Genomic DNA, 18,110 nt, shown 5'->3' with positions numbered 1-18,110 from the left:
AAGGCAGAGCTTGAGCAAAAACAGTCCCAAAGACACAAAACCCGTCTCTGAATCAACACCTCCAACTCCCCCACCCCCCCCAAAAAAAACACCATGCAATGCTATGGACCTGTAGGTGCACTGCCCCCACCCCACCAGTAGAGGGAGAGGTGAGCCCATGCACGCGCACGCACGCCCCAACCCACACGGGTGAAGAGGCCTTACCTTGCTCTCCAGTCCTGCGCCCTCTCCTCTTGACGTCGCCAGCTCCAGGGTCTCCTGCACGTGGGTCAGGAAGGCGTCCAACACCTGCACGACAAACCGCCAACCGCTCAGTGTCGGGCCGCGCCGTTTTCGGACGGGCCGCGGTTATCAGCTATCAGACAACTGCCTGAACGAGGTATTGAACCGCAACGGCTACTTTAGTTCCACAGCTCCTTCTTTCGTCTTCAAGTGCACACGAGGAAAAACGAAAGATGGCCGACTATTGACGCGCCCCCCCTGGTGGACCTGTTGGCGAATCGATCCCATACATCGATCCATGCTCTACGAGGGGAGGATGAAACTCTCAGCGGTGCTGCGAGGGAGCATGGGATTGAAACGTGCCCCTGGAGACCCCCCGCAGGCTATGCCCAGCTAGCACATCCTCGAGCAGGGGGCTAAACTATCCAGAGGAGCCAGCTACTGGAACTGCGGCGGGTATTCATTCAACTTCCACCACGCTTTTCTGTCGTCGCCAAATGGACCACTTACTAAGCACGGCGGCTGGATGTCGAAGTACTTTGAAGTTCCGAGTACACGACACGCCCCCGTCTTTGTAGTGCTACGCATCAGACTGCAGTGCTATCTCCGCGGCGCCGAAACAGTGACAGTACAATCTCTGGAGGGGTGACACGTGAGGCCGTGGAACTGTCTCTGGACTGTTGACGCGTGAGGCCATGGTCCTACTGACACAATCTGCAGCACCAAAGCAACGTCCTAGCGTGCCGCCCTGGGGATGTGTTGCCGCGGGTATCAAACGGCAGCCTTCCCACCCCGGCTGGGAGTGGAGGGAGGCGGAGCCGCCCACTGTGTTTGTTCCTAACCCCGCCCCCCCCCCCCCCCCCCCCACACCCCTCGGCCCCCCTCAGATGGTTGACTACCACAGCCCCTCTGGGGAGACGGAGAGAGCGAGCGATGTGGAGAGTTCCCCCGGCCCTGGTCAGGGGGGCTGCGTTTGATAACGTGTTCGTCCCACGCAGGAGGAGGCCAGGACACACACACACACAGAGAGAGAGACCCCCTGGAGACTGTGCGGCTCTGACCAGTTGGCACGTCTTCCATCTGGGGGTCTAAACTGTTCTGGGAAGCTAGCTACACGAACTGCAGCTGGTATTCAACGTCTAGCACACTTCCTCGTCAACGGGAAGGATTCTGTAGGACTTTGTACTTTTAGTGTACTAGATGTTTAGGAACTAAAAGTTTGGGTGCATCTTTGTGGTGCTGACACTGCGGTGCTTTGTAGAAGTGAGCCCAGAACACACACACACACGCACACTGGTAGTTCCCCCTTCCCCGTGCCTCCCCAATTCCTCACCCCCACCCAGGGTAACCCTACCACCACTCTCCTGGGCTTCCCCAGACCAGTTAGGAATGTTCTCGTCCTCAAGCTAGGGGAGGCCCGCCACGGGGGCTGGAGCAGAGCTAGTCACCCTACACTGTCCTGTGCCTGCATACACCATGCCACTAGAGACAGCCGGGTCTGGTGCTCTGTCTGTCTGTCTGTTTGTCTGTCTACCTGTGTTTACCTTCCAGTCTGTCTATCTGTCTATCTGTCTACCTGTCTACCTGTCCACCTGTCTGCCTGCCTGTGTCTGCCTGCCTGTCTGTCTGTCTGTCTGTCTGTCTGTCTGTCTGTCTGTCTGTCTGTCTGTCTGTCTGTCTGCCTGTGTCTCTCTGCCTGACTGTGACTGAATGCCTGCCTGCCTGCCTGCGTCTGTCTGCCTGCCTGCCTGCGTGTCTCTCTCTGCGTCTGTCTGTCTGCCTGCCTGTGTAGGTCATGCCAGGTTTTTGAGCTGCATTTCAGGTTCATGGGACTCTCACCTCTAATGAGTCATCCTGCAGTAACACCACCAGCTCCTTGTGGATAAAATGCACGTTGGGCCCCAACAGTTTGACAATCTGGAACAGGGAGAGTTGGATTAGTAGCAGAGGACAAGCAAGAAAATGAAAAGTCTTTTTTTCCCCTGCACACGCGAATAACGAGGGGGAAAAAATGTCATTTTACGATCTAGTCATCAAAGATTTACAGCCAATCAGATGGATGACTCAACGGCGAGGCAGGAGAGTTTGGGAGGGAACATGAACCAGCAGCCTGGTGGACCAGCATGGGCCGTGAACTGGGACGTCTACCCATCTACAACCCCTGCCGTCCAATCAAGTTCGGTCCACAAAAAGGTTGACGGGGCTCGGCTTCCGGAATGTTCCGTGTGTCTCACCTCGTGGAAGCCGTCTGCCACCGTGCGTCGCACGCTGATCTCGGGGTCGTGACACAGGCTGGAGAAGGTGGGGTACAGCTCCGTCAGGAAGTGGTTTGGCTCCGCGAACAACACCATGGCCTGGGGAGGAAGTGATGTCGACGACAAAACGTGAGACTGTGGCTGGCTACTGGGAGAATGTGCTCGACTGGCTGTAGCTTTGCGATTCTGATACTTTGAGCCGGGACGACTTTAATCAGTCAAAGCCTGCCGTTCCTTGGTTGAATTATATAAGGAAATTGCAGTCATTACTGCGAGTCTTGTCTGTGGGATTCAGGGAAGGAAGACAAACTACTTAACTGAACTACGTGGGGTCTTTTACAGTCATTTTACATATTTGCCAAACTAAGGGCGCCGAAATGCTGAAGCGGCACAAAATGGCAATTAATTACCACTTAGAACACTGACGAGCTGGCTGTTCCACAAACACGTTTTGACAAATGAAAAACCTTGGAGAGAGCGCGCGGCTGGGTGGCGGAACGCTTTTAGCAGCTGACAAACGACTGCGAGATCACGCACAAATGAGGGACGACCGAATGCACAAGCGCATTCTAATCTTCTCCCTACAAGTGCTAAAAATGTTTGGTTTTTTTAACTCTCGGTCATCACTTTTTTTGGGGGGGGGTTGCTACTGAAAAAGAAGAACGTTTGTCCGAGCTCGGACCGGCCAGGGGGGGGGGCTGAAACTGAGTGCATTCCCATCCAGGCGCCGCTGCTCCCCAAGTGGGTGATCCATTATTGAGGCGGCGAGGGATCTGGGTCACACCTAGCTGGTCCAGGAGGAAGAGACCCGGGGCTGCTGGAACAAAAGGGCTGTGGACAGGCCCTCCGAGGGAGCTCACACTGGGCCTTTGTTCCCCCGCGCCTCCCCTGAGTGAGTCCCTCTATGATCCTCCTCACCTCATTACACGGACCGTGTGGGTGTCGGCGGGAGTGTCTACGGTTAACGTGTGCGTCAGTCTGTGTGTGTGTGTGTGTTTGTGTGTGTGTGACCGACGGTGTGACCATCGGACAACCTTTTAACTCCCTACTGCTGACAGAGCCTGACAAAGATACCACAACCCAGGTCATGGAGCAGGCTAAAAATACACACGCACGCACACACACACGCACACACACACGAGTGCACGCAAGTTGACCTGCTCGCTGGAAAAGGCCACGTGTAATAACTACCAACCACAAAGCTTTGGACAAAACGCTCCAGTTCTTTTGGAATGTATTTTTACACTTCCAGAGAATAGATAAACACTGTCAGCTGCCATCCGACACAGCGGCAAACACGAGCCCATCCAAACAACTGTCCTCGCTTCACTACCTTTCCTACTTTCCATTGGACGACGCGCGTTCTGACAAACGTGGAGGTAGGGTAGGGTGGGGTCTATTAATAACTGGACACAAACAGCCCAGATTAGTTTCAGATAGCACTGTGGCAGGTTTGATCTCGAATGCGACGCCAGACTTCAGAGGTCAGTCCAGACAGACATGTCTGTTTGTGCGTGTGTCTCAGAAGAACTGTTCCCACTGGAACAAATATCTGTTTGTTTGTGGATAGTAATAAAAAACGGGCTATATTTACGGGGGTTAATACTTGAAATACACAGATTTGAGTGCTATTTGATCTCTGCAGCCTTCTGTGAGGTAGCGCTAAGTGCCTATAGTAAGCGAAAGGCATCTAAAGGAGTTCAGTATGTCTGAAATCTGCGTGAAATACTTCCACCCATTTTTGGACCGATGCAGACTACTGGAAGAGAGCTCAAATCAAACCAAAAACACAGTAGTAACGACCACCCATTTCAAACCCCACGTACTGGAAGTGGCAGGTCTCCCAAGGGCCTCGCGCACGGGCCGCATGTGTGAGAAATACCACTGATCAGTTCCTCGAGTGTTTGTGTGCGCGGCCGTCATCGGCGGTTCGGGGTCTCACTCACGGGGAAGTTGTAGGCGCAGTTGCGGCGCACCAGCGCGTACTTGCTCTCCAGCTCCAGGGGGTACGCCTGGTTCTCCGAGTGGCCGTTCTCGTGCTGCAGGCCCAGAACGCACAGCTTCTTGTAGAACTCCAGGAACCACAGGTGCTGCTCGTCTGTGAAAGAGGCTGCGGGGCCAAACCGCCGAGGTACGTTAGCCCTCCCCTTTGAGACACGTCTCCACGTGTCATCGACTAGAATTGAATTGTTTCGGGATAAACGTCACACTCCATGTATGCATATAGTTGTGTCTGTTGTTACGACGTCAAATACACATTCGTGGGAATGCCATTGTTTTGTACTCGTTGAGAACACGTGCACAGGAAACGTCCGGAGTTTTGTACGACGACTAAGTCGCTTTGGAGCATTTCAGAAATGTAACAAAGAGCTGTTCGTGCCATTGCTGGTACCAGTAACAGCTTGATATGTCTTCACAAAAACAGAACCTACCGGAAAGTCCATGACAAAGCTTGCCATACTGAAATGACAGAGAAGCCAGAACTGCCTCGTCGGCTTTGAAGCACTTTTCACAGAAGGTCTTCACCAGCGGGAAGATCACACGGGTTCTGTCGTCTGAAAGGGAGAGCAGGCGAGGGGTGAGACAGTTTGACAAACACTATATTTTGGAAAGCCTACAACATGCAACACACACTTCTACACTGCTGCACTTTCCTTGACGCCAAGTATTGTATTGTGTCCGGTTTTCTTGAGGTCACAAATAACGGGGACTAACGGTGAAAAAAAAAGAAGCTTCACCTCCTGTCTTCTAGAACCTGCCATGGCTAGTCATCCTAAGAAGATGGAAAAGGAGCCAGGTTTCGGAAGAGAATTCAGCCCATGTCTTTGAATTCCTGGCACGCTTGCCCAGGCCCCATTAAAGATGCCAGACTGTGGGCTGCTACAACAGACAGCGAAGTCAGAAGAAGCGGCAAAACTATCACGACAAGTGTAGTATTTGCATATCAAAGTGCTTCTGTGGGGGCGTACGCGGGCGTCTTGAAAGTGTTGCGGAGGACAAATACAAAAAAAATACAAAAAATAAGAAGCTGGCGTTCCCCCACAGACGAGTCCAGGCCTCGATGTTACGGGCTCCACCAGGCGTTTCATGGCTCGAACATATTCTTAACCGGTAGAGGACAGATCTCTTCAGAAACGACTGCCTATCACAACACGCAGTTCCTTTCTCTTTGTGACATTGATAAACTTTCCTTGGCTTTTTTCAAGTCCTCAACCGACAGGGGATTAACATAATAATCGCTCCGTACCTCTTACGGGACGTGAATTGCATGCCAAACAACCCGCCGACGAACAGTCATGCTGTTGCGGGGTACTTTTCTTTTTTTGGGGGGGTGGGAGCAGCCTAGAAATGTTCTCCATCCACCTTGGCGCATGAATGAGAGCCGGCTGTGCCAGCCAGCGAGTGAAGCCCGGCGGGGAATGGCGTGGGCTGGTGGTGGGAGCCGTGTAGTAAGAAGACAAGCGGCGTGGGCTGGGAGAGAGAGAGAGACAGAGAGAGAGACAGAGACAGAGAGAGAGAGAGAGAGAGAGAGAGAGAGAGAGAGAGAGGGAGGGGGAGAGAGAGAGGCAGAAAGAGAGAGAAACAGAGAGAGAGAGAGAGAGAGAGAGAGAGAGAGAGAGAGAGAGAGAGAGAGACAGAGAGAGAGACAGAGAGAGAGACAGAGAGAGACAGAGAGAGAGAGAGAGAGAGAGAGAGAGAGAGAGAGAGAGGTCAGGGGAGAGGGAGAGAGAGAGAGGCAGAAAGAGAGAGAAACAGAGAGAGAGAGAGAGAGAGAGGTCAGGGGAGAGGGAGAGAGAGAGGCAGAAAGAGAGAGAAACAGAGAGAGAGAGAGAGAGAGAGAGAGAGAGAGAGAGAGAGAGAGCGTTGTGGTCTCCACGCAGACAGGGGGCTGTGTGAGGGATGCAGTGAGCCTAACCGCACACACAGGAGCATCAACCTCGATCCTGGCCTCTTTGCTGGTTGCGTGGTTGTTTAGTGTGGGAATTGCTGGGTTGGAAAGTTGAATTGCAAGTCTTTTTTTTTCCGAGGTTCATTCAAGTCTCTAAGTGAATATCGAAGTAGCTTGTAAATAAGATGTTTTAAGTTCATGAACGGGTTAGAGGTTTAACATTGTGTAGGATGATGAGTGTGTGAACTATGGTTACTCTGTGAAGTACAAATTTAATCGTGGTTGGGTGTTTCTAGAAGGGTCTAAGTGACTTCCTCACCGCTGTCAAACATCTCCAGCAGGTTGATGATGGTGTCGAAGGCAGCCAGGCGCACGGTGCTGCCCTCATCGCGAGCTAGCTCCACCAGCTCGGGTAGCACCGCTGCCTTGGTGTGCTCCAACCTGGATCGCCAACCGAGAAAAGCTCATCATTACATCTCACAACATGTCATCACTTCAAGAGGACATCAAACGCGGGGCATTCATATCAGCTGCGTTCTTTCACTTCTCAGCTTCTTCTCGCCCGGAGGGGGGGAAATAAAAAGAGACGAGAAGTATTGATCTACTGACATGCATGCATCCTTCAAGTACACCCGGCCTACTGATAAACACAGCCGTGTGCAGTTTTGGGAGTATCTAGTCAATATGTATCCATTATCTCCTGTGTCATTAAGCATCAATTCCATGGTAAGCAATTCTCTCTCCCCTGGCAGCTTTCTGATTGGCTAAGCGTCGAGGGGGCATTTGAGCTGCACGGGAAGCCGGGCGGAACTTGACGAATGGCTTTAGCCGGGGCCTGTGCTTCCCAGGGACTGCCTGCACTCTGTCAGACCTGGAGGGCCTCCGACTTGGAGTCCCTGGAAGAGAGGCAGAGTCTGTGGGGTTACCAGAAGCTTGACCGCGGGCCAGACTCTTGTGCTCTAACCCTGCTATACAGACACCCTGCTCGCTTCTGACACAAACACTCATTTCCTACTGGAGTTTCCTAAAGTGATTTCTCTATTTTCTTGCCTCTGTGTTGTCTTGGGTGGATGGGTGGATGGTTGGAGGGGTGAGGTAGTAGGGAAGGCGATTGTAGGGGAGTTTGTAATGTATCTACAGTGTACAGCAACTGGATATCTGTTATGGGCTGTCAGCTATGGAATTGGTGTAGAAACCTATTAGGCACAAAACTGTATTTGTGCACGTGTTTCGATTTTGTGAAAACAGACTCAATGTAGGCATTCAAACGCCATCTTTGCGTCTGGCAACGATTTCCGTTCAGTTCTTTAGGTTGTGGTTTGAAAACGGCTTTTGCCTGCGCTCCTAGATGAAAGGGCACCTCCCGCCTTCGCGCTCGTTGTCGTTTACCCGATGCCCCTGGCGATGTTCTCCAGCTGGCGGCACATGCAGGAGCGCACCTCGTACTCCACGTCTTGGCATAGCGACCTCACCAGCGGCAGGAGGTCTTTCTTCACTCTTGAGCGCCAATCGAAGGAAGGAAGGAAAGAGAAAAAATTAAAACGGCAAACCCCCCTTTTCCCCCTCCTTTTCCCTCAGCACACCCAGGCACCGTGTGCAAAACCCGTTTGAGGCGGTCCCGTGTGGCCGCGTGGGATGGGGAAGACGCTCTCGGGAGCAGACTCACATGGGGGACTCGAATTTGCAGGCCACCTTCCCCAGGATACGGCAGCTGGCCAGGCGGGCCTGCAGGGACTGGGAGAGCTGGGCCTTGGACACCAGGGGACTCAGGATCTGCAGGATGGGACAGTGGGGAAAAACGGGACGTTTCAGGTCCTTTTTTGGACAGGGCATGCCTTCGCCGACGGTGCACTAGCCATGAAGTGGCCATGTCGGGAAGGGGTCAAACGTCTTCAAATGTGTGGACCTAACTAGAGATCATAGGTTTGGTAGTGGCAGTGTAGGCACGTTGGTTAAGCACTGAGAGCATGTCAGTTTGATGTTACCTCCTGCCTGATGGTCTCCTTCGGTAAAGCGTCGATTGCTGACAGCAGCGTCTCGAGCCAGGCATTGCTCACTACTGTTGGCAGGAAGAAACAGAACGTGAAGGAATTCAAACACACAGAACCGACGCCGCGGAATGTTAGCGAGGCAGGCTCTTAAATGCAGAGATCACCCCCCCCGTGCCAGAGAGCATGGTGCCCTGCCAACGCGCTGTGCTGCCAAAACGAACGACAGTCAAGTCACAACTGCAGTCGCACCGCTGCCAAATTCAAACTGCCGCATTCACGCCCTCCCTCGCTCGCACGCAGACGCCACTTAATGCCAAGCGAAAGCAGCTCTCAAACACGTTTACTTGTCTTTTTTGGGGGGCGGGGGGGGACTCCCCTGCAAGCTGGCGCAGCGAGATCCTGAAACGAAAACCTAAGCAAAAGCGAGCAAACATCGTCTCCTCCCTCGCAGCGACGCCAGCTTGCGGCTTGGCCCGACAGTTCCTGCCCCCCCCCCCCCCCCCTCGCCCCCCGGGGATGGCCCGGGAGAGCAGACACGTTGCTGACCTGCGTCTCTGTGGTCGAGGTTGAGCAGGACAATCTGCAGGATGGAGTGTGTGTGCGTCTGGATCAGGACGATGTCGTCCTGGAGCACGGTCAGGAAGGAGACGGCCGCCGCCAACTGCATGTCCACCCCGGCCACGTGGAGCACCTCCTGTGTGGGAAGGGGGAGAGGGAGGGGGAGGGGGTGAGAGGGTGAGAGGGAGGGGGAGGGAGAGGGGGTGAGAGGGAGGGGGAGGGGGAGGGAGAGGGGGTGAGAGGGAGGGGGAGGGAGAGGGAGAGAGGGTGAGAGGGAGGGGGAGGGAGAGGGGGTGAGAGGGAGGGGGAGGGAGAGGGGGAGGGGGAGGGAGAGGGGGTGAGAGGGAGGGGGAGGGAGAGGGGGTGAGAGGGGGAGGGAGAGGGAGAGGGAGAGGGAGAGGAGAGGGAGAGGGAGAGGGAGAGGGAGAGGGAGAGGGAGAGGGAGAGGGAGAGGGAGAGGGAGAGGGAGAGGGAGAGGGAGAGGGAGAGGGAGAGGGAGAGGGAGAGGGAGAGGGAGAGGGAGAGGGAGAGAGTCTTTATTATTGGTTCTTCATGGGAGTTTGTCGCCACAGTTTGTGCGGAGCCTCCTATAAACATGTAGATGACATGGATGCACTACGAACACATAACAGCACATTAGCATGGCACATACTAAGGAAAGGTTGGGCGTGTTTGATAGGTATGAAGTCACACTCAACGTTAGCAGTGTTGACACAAGCGTCTTTTGGCTGAACTTCAGGCACATGAACAAGGTCTAAAATCCTTTGGACGGCTGTTTGTTGTTGAGTTATGAGTGACATTCAGTGCCTGTACAGTATCATTTTGAACAAGCATTTGGGGTTTGGGCCTACCCGGACTTTTGGCACCACCCGACGAAAGGTCTCTGCCGGGTTCTGGCGAACCAGGTTTGGCAGATTGATGATAACACTGGCTCTCTGGACATCCTGACCGGAGCTGGGGGAAACAGAACCAGGTCACAGAACAAAGGAGGCCGTACAGTGTGTGTGTTTTGTCTTGAAAATCCTCAATGTTGCTCCCGAGCAATATTTCCATTATTCACCAACACATACATTTCAATAGCGACAGAAAGGCTTGACAAACGCCAAACACATCTTTGGTCATCTGCCTGATTTAAGACGGGTAGGATGGCCTAAATGTTACATATGACATCATTAACACTTCCGCGTCCGTCGTGTTTTCTTAACGACTCCGGAACTTGAGATGCCCGGGTTGTTTGTGTGTCCGGGTTGTTTGTGTGTACAAATCGTTCGACGTCCGTCCCCCCCGGCCCGCCGGCGAGAAACCATCCTGCGTCCTGTTCTAGAACCTTCAGCTGTCCCCGGGAGAACTGACTAAGAAGAGAGCAGGCGGGCTCTCCCTCCCCAGCCGAGCCGTGATCTCCTCTTGCTGAGCGTGTGCTGGTGCACCTCATACCCAGAGAGAGAGAGAAAGAACGGCTCATTTGTAAGCCAGACAAGTGAATTATCCCAGCCTAATCCCAGCCTAATCCCAGCCTAATCCCAACCTCTGGGGCTTTTTAGCTGTAGGAATTAGGTCTAAAAAAAAACTAATCTATCAAGTTATTTTGTCATTATTATGTTATGCCCCCCCCCTTGCATGTCATTTAGGATCTATATAGTCAATTCAGCATTGTGTGGTTTAGGGCAAGGTTAGCCAGCCCTGTTTCTGGAGAGCTACCATTCTGGAGGTTTTCAACCCTAATCCAGCGCATCTGATACGATTGATTTAGCTGGTGGACAAGCTGGATGATCTTTTTTCCAGCTGGGGAGACCCTTTAGGAGGGTAGATCTCCACAAGGGGGGGTTGGTCGGATCTGTTTTGGTCTGGGGCCTGTTTGCTACAGACATCAACAGCTAGCTTAGTCATTCAAGCTTCTGGAGAAACAATGGTCTACGCTTCAGAATGAGGTTAATTATTAGACTCTTAAAGTGCTACGGCTCATTATGGTATTCTCAGTCCTCTTATTATGAGCAAGGGCACATTTCCATGGAATTGCTTAATGGCCTAAACCGTCCATGAATTCAACCCCAGTCTCAAACATGAACGCCGCTTTCTCACGCACAAAACACAAACGCATGTGACAAGATGTTGCAATTCCTGTGACAAGGATCCAGCGAATTGAAGTGGCAATCATGTGGTTCAGGACCACGGACAGCACCTCTCCGTGAAGCCTTGACAACCAGGGCCAGCGTGAACCCAGTCTGTCAGCAGCTGTGGGGCCGCACAGAGGAATCCACGTTCCCACAGGAGTCGATGGAGAAGCCTAGGAGCTCAGCGACCTGGGCTTTCGGAACGAAGCCTCTGCTTCAGCTATAACCGCAGAGCACACGCGAAACAAAAACCTGTACGCAGGCAAGCTCCGACAGTCAATAGACACTTGGGAAGGTGCATCGTCTTTGTGCCTGCCAACAAACACACTCATCCGCCGACGGATTGTCGTAGCCCGGGTGTTTGTTTGTACCAGAGAGATTCCCACGGAGACGATGATCACGCCTGCCAGCCATCTCAACTCGGAGGTACATTGGCCAGTTTCCTGTTATGGTGAAAGCGCGCCGATAAAGAAACGTCTCCCAAGAACAACTTTTCTCCTCCGAGCTCACATCACGTATCAAAACCACCCTGCATGAGCTCATCCCCATCTGCCTGTCTCAGCCCCCCGGGGAGCCCCAACATCTTTTCATCCTTCCTGAGAGTTCTTTCTGGGCCCTGTCGCCCTCCCCTGTGTTGTTGCTCTAAATAATGGACTGTAAACAGGTATTCCATTTCTCTTTCGGGGTAGGTTTCCTCCCCCCCCCGTTGCATTCGTTGGCAGAGTGTTAGTTAATAACTAGGAGAAACAGCCTTCGGTCGAGGCCCAGCTCCTTGATAAAGGGAGGAAAATGTGGTCACGGCTGGTGGAACCTTTTGAAGAAACAGGGCTGCATTGTTCCGACTCTTGGCTGCGCCGACGGTTTCGGGGTCTGTTTGGACATGTGGAGGTTAAGAGAGTGGGTCCAGATGGTATCTGGGAGCGGTGGAAGCAGGGAGGGGAGGGGCTGCATAGGGGTCGGTGAGAGTGACTTCATCAATTAAAGGGCAGGTGTTGAATGGCCAGCGTAATGAGAGCCCGCTCCTATTGAGCCAACCCGGTTGTTAAAGTCTCCTTCTGTGTGCTCAGAGGCTGAAGAAAGACACACCGACAGCCAGAGGCCCTTCAGAAAGTAAAGACACAAGCCGGCGCATTTATAATTAGGCATGACCGCCGCGTGAACGGCGATGCACTTGGGTTACACGCCCTAAACAGGGTAAAGGGCTTGCAATGGTCACTGTTGTCGAGGAAACCTTTCCCTTCTCTCCCCTTTCGGCAAGACCCGAAATGAGACTTTGGGGAAAATGGTGAGGTAACCAAAGGTGGGTTTACCAAACTATGAGGGGTGCTTGGCCACCAGATTCTGGGGATAGATACTTGTGTTACCGTTTGAGCCTTTTAGGAAACTCCACAGCCCCTGGTGACTGGCAGAAGTATCAGCAGAAGTGATTAGCTTGGGGGAGTGATGAATATAGAGAAGGTTCCAGAGGAGCGAACGTAGTGTACACTCTTGTCGTTGGTCTCCTGAAGGAAGATTGGCTGTAGCTTTAGGAGCCAGCCTAAGGAAAAGGCCGGAAATGAGACCTCAGCAGAATCCTCGGAGCAATTAATTTTCTTTTGGCAGGTCCTCCCAACCTTATATCCTCCTACTATCCCTGTCTCTCACCATCCCTCTCTTTCTCTCACACACACGCGCGCACGCACACACAAGTACACACACACACACACAACCCTTATCTAAGCAGAAAAGTATTTCTGCACGTAATAATGAGTGGGCAACACACCCTGACCCTGCCTCCCTCGATTACAGCAGCAGGAACTCCACAACATTCCACACAGATATGCGTCCACCACGGAATCCCAGTTGGTCCTTTGCTTTGTCACTATACTGTCTTTTATAGACAGGGGTAGTTATTGAATCCCTACAGGTTATTGTTGAAAACAAGCTCTGGAGGAAGAAACTGGCTAGTGGCAATAAGCGTTCCTTACCTTGAATAAAGTCGTGAGGTAGCCTACCATAGTCCCTGTGCTAACAAATCAAATACAGTTTTGATTATGAAATGTCAGCACAATTACAGCACATTGCCGGAGCCTGTAACTTTGGTGGCTTTGGAAAGAAAGTGCTATTCTTAAGAAATACACAGTCTACCAAGGATTCTCAACTTTGTAAATACACCTATCCTATGGCTATAATGTATCTTACTTAGTCATGACAACTTGTATCACTTTCATAACTCTGCCAAAAAGAATTTAACTGAGATCTTCTCAACCAACACTTTGCATCTATTTGACAACGCCTCATCATTTCTGAAAAGTTCTGTGATAAATTCCTCATTAGACTCTCACGAATGGATGGTTCAAGTTAAATTGAGTTTAAACTGCCAAACCGTCTCAGAGGAGCGTGTGCTGGACACAGCCCCTGTAATTCTCTGCCCATTAGATAACTGTGCAAATCGAGCAGGGCTGAAAGCAAATGGAAATTCAAATGACTGTTTGAATAAACTCTGAAGGGGCGAGTGTGAGTTTGTCTCGCGTCGCTGACTAAGCTGGGTGACGGCGGCTGAAGGAGTCTGCTCGAGGTGTCGGGAGACTGACACTTTGCGTCAGCTACTAGGGTTGGCTAGAGATGACTTGCTGTTTCCTCGTTACTTCACAGGCTAACGCTAACGAAATGTATCACTTTACAAAGCGTCTGTAAAATGTGACAAAGAGGATGGACGCCCTACGTGCGTTCCGGAAGTCTGCCGAATCTGCGTGCGAAACAAGCTGCGAAGCGCACGTGTACACGCATGGGCTACAAACAAACAAGCGTGCAAAGAGTAGCGTCATCCGGATGAAAAGCAAAGCTGAAAGGCGCTTTGCAGACGTTCGCTGAGCTGTCCTTGACGTCAAGCACGCACATCGGGCTAGCTGGCGGGGGCCAGGGAGGATAAAACTGGCCAACTCCATTCTTTATTAAAAGCCTGGGCAGGGATAAAAAGCCTGACTCTTCCTTTCATGCCCTGGCATTGCTCAGCCTAATCCACAGGCTGAGGGATAATAGACAGACGGAAGGAGAGACTGAGGGAGTTTGCTCTTTCTGCAGAGGTAAGCCTGGGCCAAAATGGACTCTGACCCGTTTCACCCCAGAGGAGTCAATTGCGTTCCTCCTATTGTGAGCTTGCCAAAGTAGCAACGGGGGAGCTAATGTTCCCTGGCCAATAAGATCTCAGAAAACAGTGCAAAAATAGGCTTCAAGAAGCACGACTGAAAATGAACCAGGGCGGCCGCAATGAAAGACAGATGTGAAGAAATTAAGTCGAGTATGCTTGGGGGTTTCTGAACTTCATTTGGACTTGACACAAACACTTCTTACCAAGCCTGTTTCACAAACTAGTGTGGCATGTGTCACATTTAGCCATTCCAAAGACAAGTGTTTTAGGCTGGGCTCGAACAAGGAGTGAAGTGTGCAGCTTCACCAACTGTAGAGATGGACAAGACACCAGAGAGGCACCCCAATTAGCTATCAATTCAGTGAGACGCCGACGCGAATCATCTGGATTCCTTTCAAGCTTCGGCGCCTAGTTCTTAACTGCTGAGGAAAAGAGAGATAGTTGGACAGCCTGTTACAGCAGCGCAAGCCGGTACTGAATTTGACCATTGACCTGCTGAAGCTCCCCTCCCCCCAGGCAGTCTGTTGCACATTACTGACAGTTCTGCCTTGGCTCCTGCTGCCTCTATCAGGACAGACTCCCTGAGGACCTGGATGACTGTGTGGGTTCTCTGACATCCCTGCTGCAACTGAGATAGCCAGGCAGGGAGGCATGTCCACTTCCTTCCCTCACAAAGAACAGGGGCCCCGGGTACGATCAACCTGTGCACATGGCCTCCAGCACGGAGGCACGTGCACAGCGCACAGCGAGCATGTCAGAGCAAAGTCATCCAGATGCTGTTTCTTCTTACGCTTGTTGACGGGTCACAGCAATTAGGCCATCCAGCACAGTAAGCACATTGAGACTGCACTGCACTTCAGAGTTGTAAAGAATCGGAACTAAATGGAAATAATGTTATACTATTTTACCTTTCATGTTTTATAGGACCAAAATATTGAATGAGATTCATTGTATTCTTTACGTATATTGAAATCCCTGAAGTATAACAATAGTTAATTCTGGCAGGTTGACTTCTTGGTATTTAAAGTGCTGTTTGGAACATGGTGCTTGTGTGACTAGTTATTCAGACCCCTGGTCAGTGAGTGTTCCACAATATCCCTGTCCATAAGAAGCATGGCCTTCAGTCTGAGGTTTCTGAGCTCTACCGGCATGCTGCTTCATTGCCAGTGTGTAAAAGCCAACAGCAGCCAATTAAATTGCTCTCAAGAACTAGTTTGCAGCCCCTGGGACCTGAGGTACAGAGCCAGTCTGAATCGAGATGAGCCCAGAGATGGTGCGGCTCTCGGCGTTCTGGGTTAAAGAGTGTCCATCCTGATTGGTTTCCACGTCCCTGAATAAAAAAATACAAAAACACGACCTGCGCCCGGGCCTAGTCTGTAAACGCTCCTTTTCCACAACAAACGAATGTCCTGTTTAGTTTGTGTACTTGTGCATTCCACTACCCCTACTGATTAGGAGACATGGAAAATGTTTGTGCCCTCACAATGATTTGGCTCAGATAAGGTTTTGCTTACTTACTGGGTTTATGACTTTATTATCCTCATGGGTAAATATATGGAGTCACAAAGCCGCGAACAAGACAAGCCTGTCTTTTCTAAGATTGATGATGATTTACTGTTGCAAACTAATAAATTCTCCTTCCAGGAAGGAAGATTTAGGGTGTTTTGAAACCTCTTCAAATAAGTTGAAGTCCTCTCCAAGCGAGTAGACCTGAGTAGCAGGCTGAACCTTTGGTGTCGAGCACAGAGTTTCATAACACAAACTGTAGTTAGGATGTGAGACCATTCTCCAGAAGTGTATGTAAAGGTGAATGAGACAGAGCTTCTGTTAGCGTACATTCCACACCCCTCTCAAAGAAAGAATCCCACGTAAAAGACCCAGAGACAAACATAATAACCTTCGTGGCTCTATAACCCCATAGGTCATCTAATACCTCAAATGGATCAAAGTATCGTATGCTACCTCCTTGTAACTTTGCACGGTGACCATTAATTAACGGTCCCGGGATTGGTGTTTCCATAATTCTTCGAAAATCTGATGAAACCCTCAACAAGCCCCATCTCCCTTGACATCGGAGCCAGCCCATGCAAGTTTGATCACCACCAAAAGCTCCATTAGGTACTGGTGGCTGGGCGCGCCAGAAGGGATCTTGTTCTGTGACTGACGTGTCTAGACGAGGACGGGGCACGGGGCCTCCTCACGTTCGGACACGATCTCCTGACGGGACACTTTTGGCCGACACTGGCGGAGGATACGTGTGGGATTAACCAAAGCCTGAGTCCCAGAATGCAACATTCATGGCATCCGAACAAGACTGAGGGGAACGGCGTTTGGCCAAGCGCTGAGGTAAAGCGTCTTTGCTGAGCGATGGCAGGGAAAAGCAAAAGAGGACGAGGTCAAATCCAGGACGGGTTGATCCCAGTTAAGTATGCTTTCACCTCTCCCCGTTTTTATCACAACTTGGCAGACCCTAAACTTTAGACCAGAAACACAGGCCAGTGACTGAGGCCTGTGTCCTAAAGACCACAATAGAAGGCCTAATAGTAATTCATGGAATAATAAACGTTGTCTGATTTTTAGTTTCTCTTGCTACAGTACATTTGTTTACCAACGTGTTGACTAGTGTACTTTTAACCGTTCTGACGTTGCTTCATATTTCCCATGTAACACTGTAGGCTTAATACAATACCATCAGTAATAACTTTAGGGTGTTGAAATGCACTCATTTTAAGTTGGGATAATAAAATGCCAACATCGTGTCAAAATCATGTTGTTGTATGTTCTATCAAACATGAATCCTGAGACAGGCAGACAGGTGGTGGTGGTTGCTTAGTTACTTGGCTGCAGTCTTATCAGGAAAGAATCCGAGGATCTCTTCTGTACATATTTTTCTTATTGAATGACTATTCGGTCATCTTGTAACCTTAAGGCGGTGGAGTCACTTAAAAGCCAATGTAAATAAGGATTCTAGGTCAGTTAAAGGTAACAAAGTCAGTCCCCAAGCAAGGTTCATTCAATATTCATAGGCAGCCTTGAACACTTATCTTATACATACTTTGTTTGAAATCCCCCTGTATCCAATGTAGACAGTAACTGAACTACTTAGTGGTGAATCCCTTGGAAATGTATGCAGCCTAGATGTCCAGACCATTTATGTCATTTCCCTTTCATGGCAGCTTGTTTTTCAGGCCAGTACCCCTTTACTGGATATTCACTCTTTTTCCTACCTTAAAAGAAAGACCGCCCTCTCAATGTCATTCAAATCTTCATCCACGGTCAACTTTTCAATCTCTTCTGCTGTCTGAAAGTAGTGAGACAAAAAAACATTTTTGTGGCTTTTAGGTTCAATAAAACACTTGGCAAAACACTTGGAAAGTGCATCTTGTGCTATCACCACACACACACATATACATATATGCACAGATGCACAGACTCAAATGTGCACAAGCACACGCTCAAGTATTCTTCCTTGTGGCCCCAACTAACAATACTCTGAGCATGTTATCAGCACCCGGACATGAGGCTTCCATCAGAGATTCAGGCGTGAGGGTGGATACAGGTGAGCAGGGACCTGGACAGGATTCAGAGGGGATCGCACTGAATGACTCAGCTGCTGAATAAGTGGTGAGAGTTGCAGTGAATCACAATGGACTGACCGACTCGACTACATTTATTCCCCCTCGCCGCTTGCGTGGGAGTGTTACGTGGGAACCAGGGGGAGTGTGGGTGTGCGTAGTCGCTTACGTGAAGGCTTCTCTCATTATCCGAGACGCCTCGCTGTGGATCCTCCTCGACACAGAAAGAAAAAAACAGGCATCGAAAACTCCCGCCCCCTCTGTTACCGTTCATGCCATGCATACACAAACCGGTATAGATTACCGACTCCAGTGCCACAGAAAAAGAACACCCTGGCACTATTGGAATCCTTTCAAAAGAGAGAGGGAGGGCATGGTA

General features: G+C 50.9%; 1 protein-coding gene across 11 annotated transcripts in view; it reads right to left on the bottom strand.

Moving 5' to 3' along the window:
• ppp4r4 (protein phosphatase 4, regulatory subunit 4) overlaps positions 1-18,110 on the bottom strand; it is a 47,112-nt gene that overhangs the window by 8,894 nt on the left and 20,108 nt on the right. For 4 of the 11 annotated variants that reach the window (XR_006956238.1, XM_047021827.1, XM_047021824.1 and 1 more), the window contains exons 1-13: positions 17,901-18,053; positions 17,384-17,457; positions 9,767-9,869; positions 8,904-9,051; positions 8,352-8,425; positions 8,033-8,139; positions 7,756-7,863; positions 6,686-6,807; positions 4,910-5,032; positions 4,424-4,587; positions 2,457-2,576; positions 2,062-2,139; positions 205-288 (exon numbers count right to left, since the gene is read on the bottom strand). Coding sequence is in view for 10 of the 11 variants with exons in the window: in XM_047021827.1 (XP_046877783.1) it covers positions 205-288; positions 2,062-2,139; positions 2,457-2,576; positions 4,424-4,587; positions 4,910-5,032; positions 6,686-6,807; positions 7,756-7,863; positions 8,033-8,139; positions 8,352-8,425; positions 8,904-9,051; positions 9,767-9,869; positions 17,384-17,457; positions 17,901-18,014 (1,419 nt within the window). In the remaining variant the exon portion in view is untranslated. Of the gene's footprint in view, positions 1-204; positions 289-2,061; positions 2,140-2,456; positions 2,577-4,423; positions 4,588-4,909; positions 5,033-6,685; positions 6,808-7,755; positions 7,864-8,032; positions 8,140-8,351; positions 8,426-8,903; positions 9,052-9,766; positions 9,870-17,383; positions 17,458-17,900; positions 18,055-18,110 lie in introns of those variants that run through there. The other 7 variants (XM_047021832.1, XM_047021833.1, XM_047021834.1 and 4 more) reach the window with 2 other exon arrangements.

Source organism: Hypomesus transpacificus, chromosome 6 (assembly GCF_021917145.1).
Source record: "Hypomesus transpacificus isolate Combined female chromosome 6, fHypTra1, whole genome shotgun sequence".
Classification (NCBI taxonomy): Eukaryota; Metazoa; Chordata; class Actinopteri; order Osmeriformes; family Osmeridae; genus Hypomesus; species Hypomesus transpacificus.
Note: the sequence above shows the minus strand (reverse complement) of the source record. Positions and strands in the feature narration are given on the sequence as shown.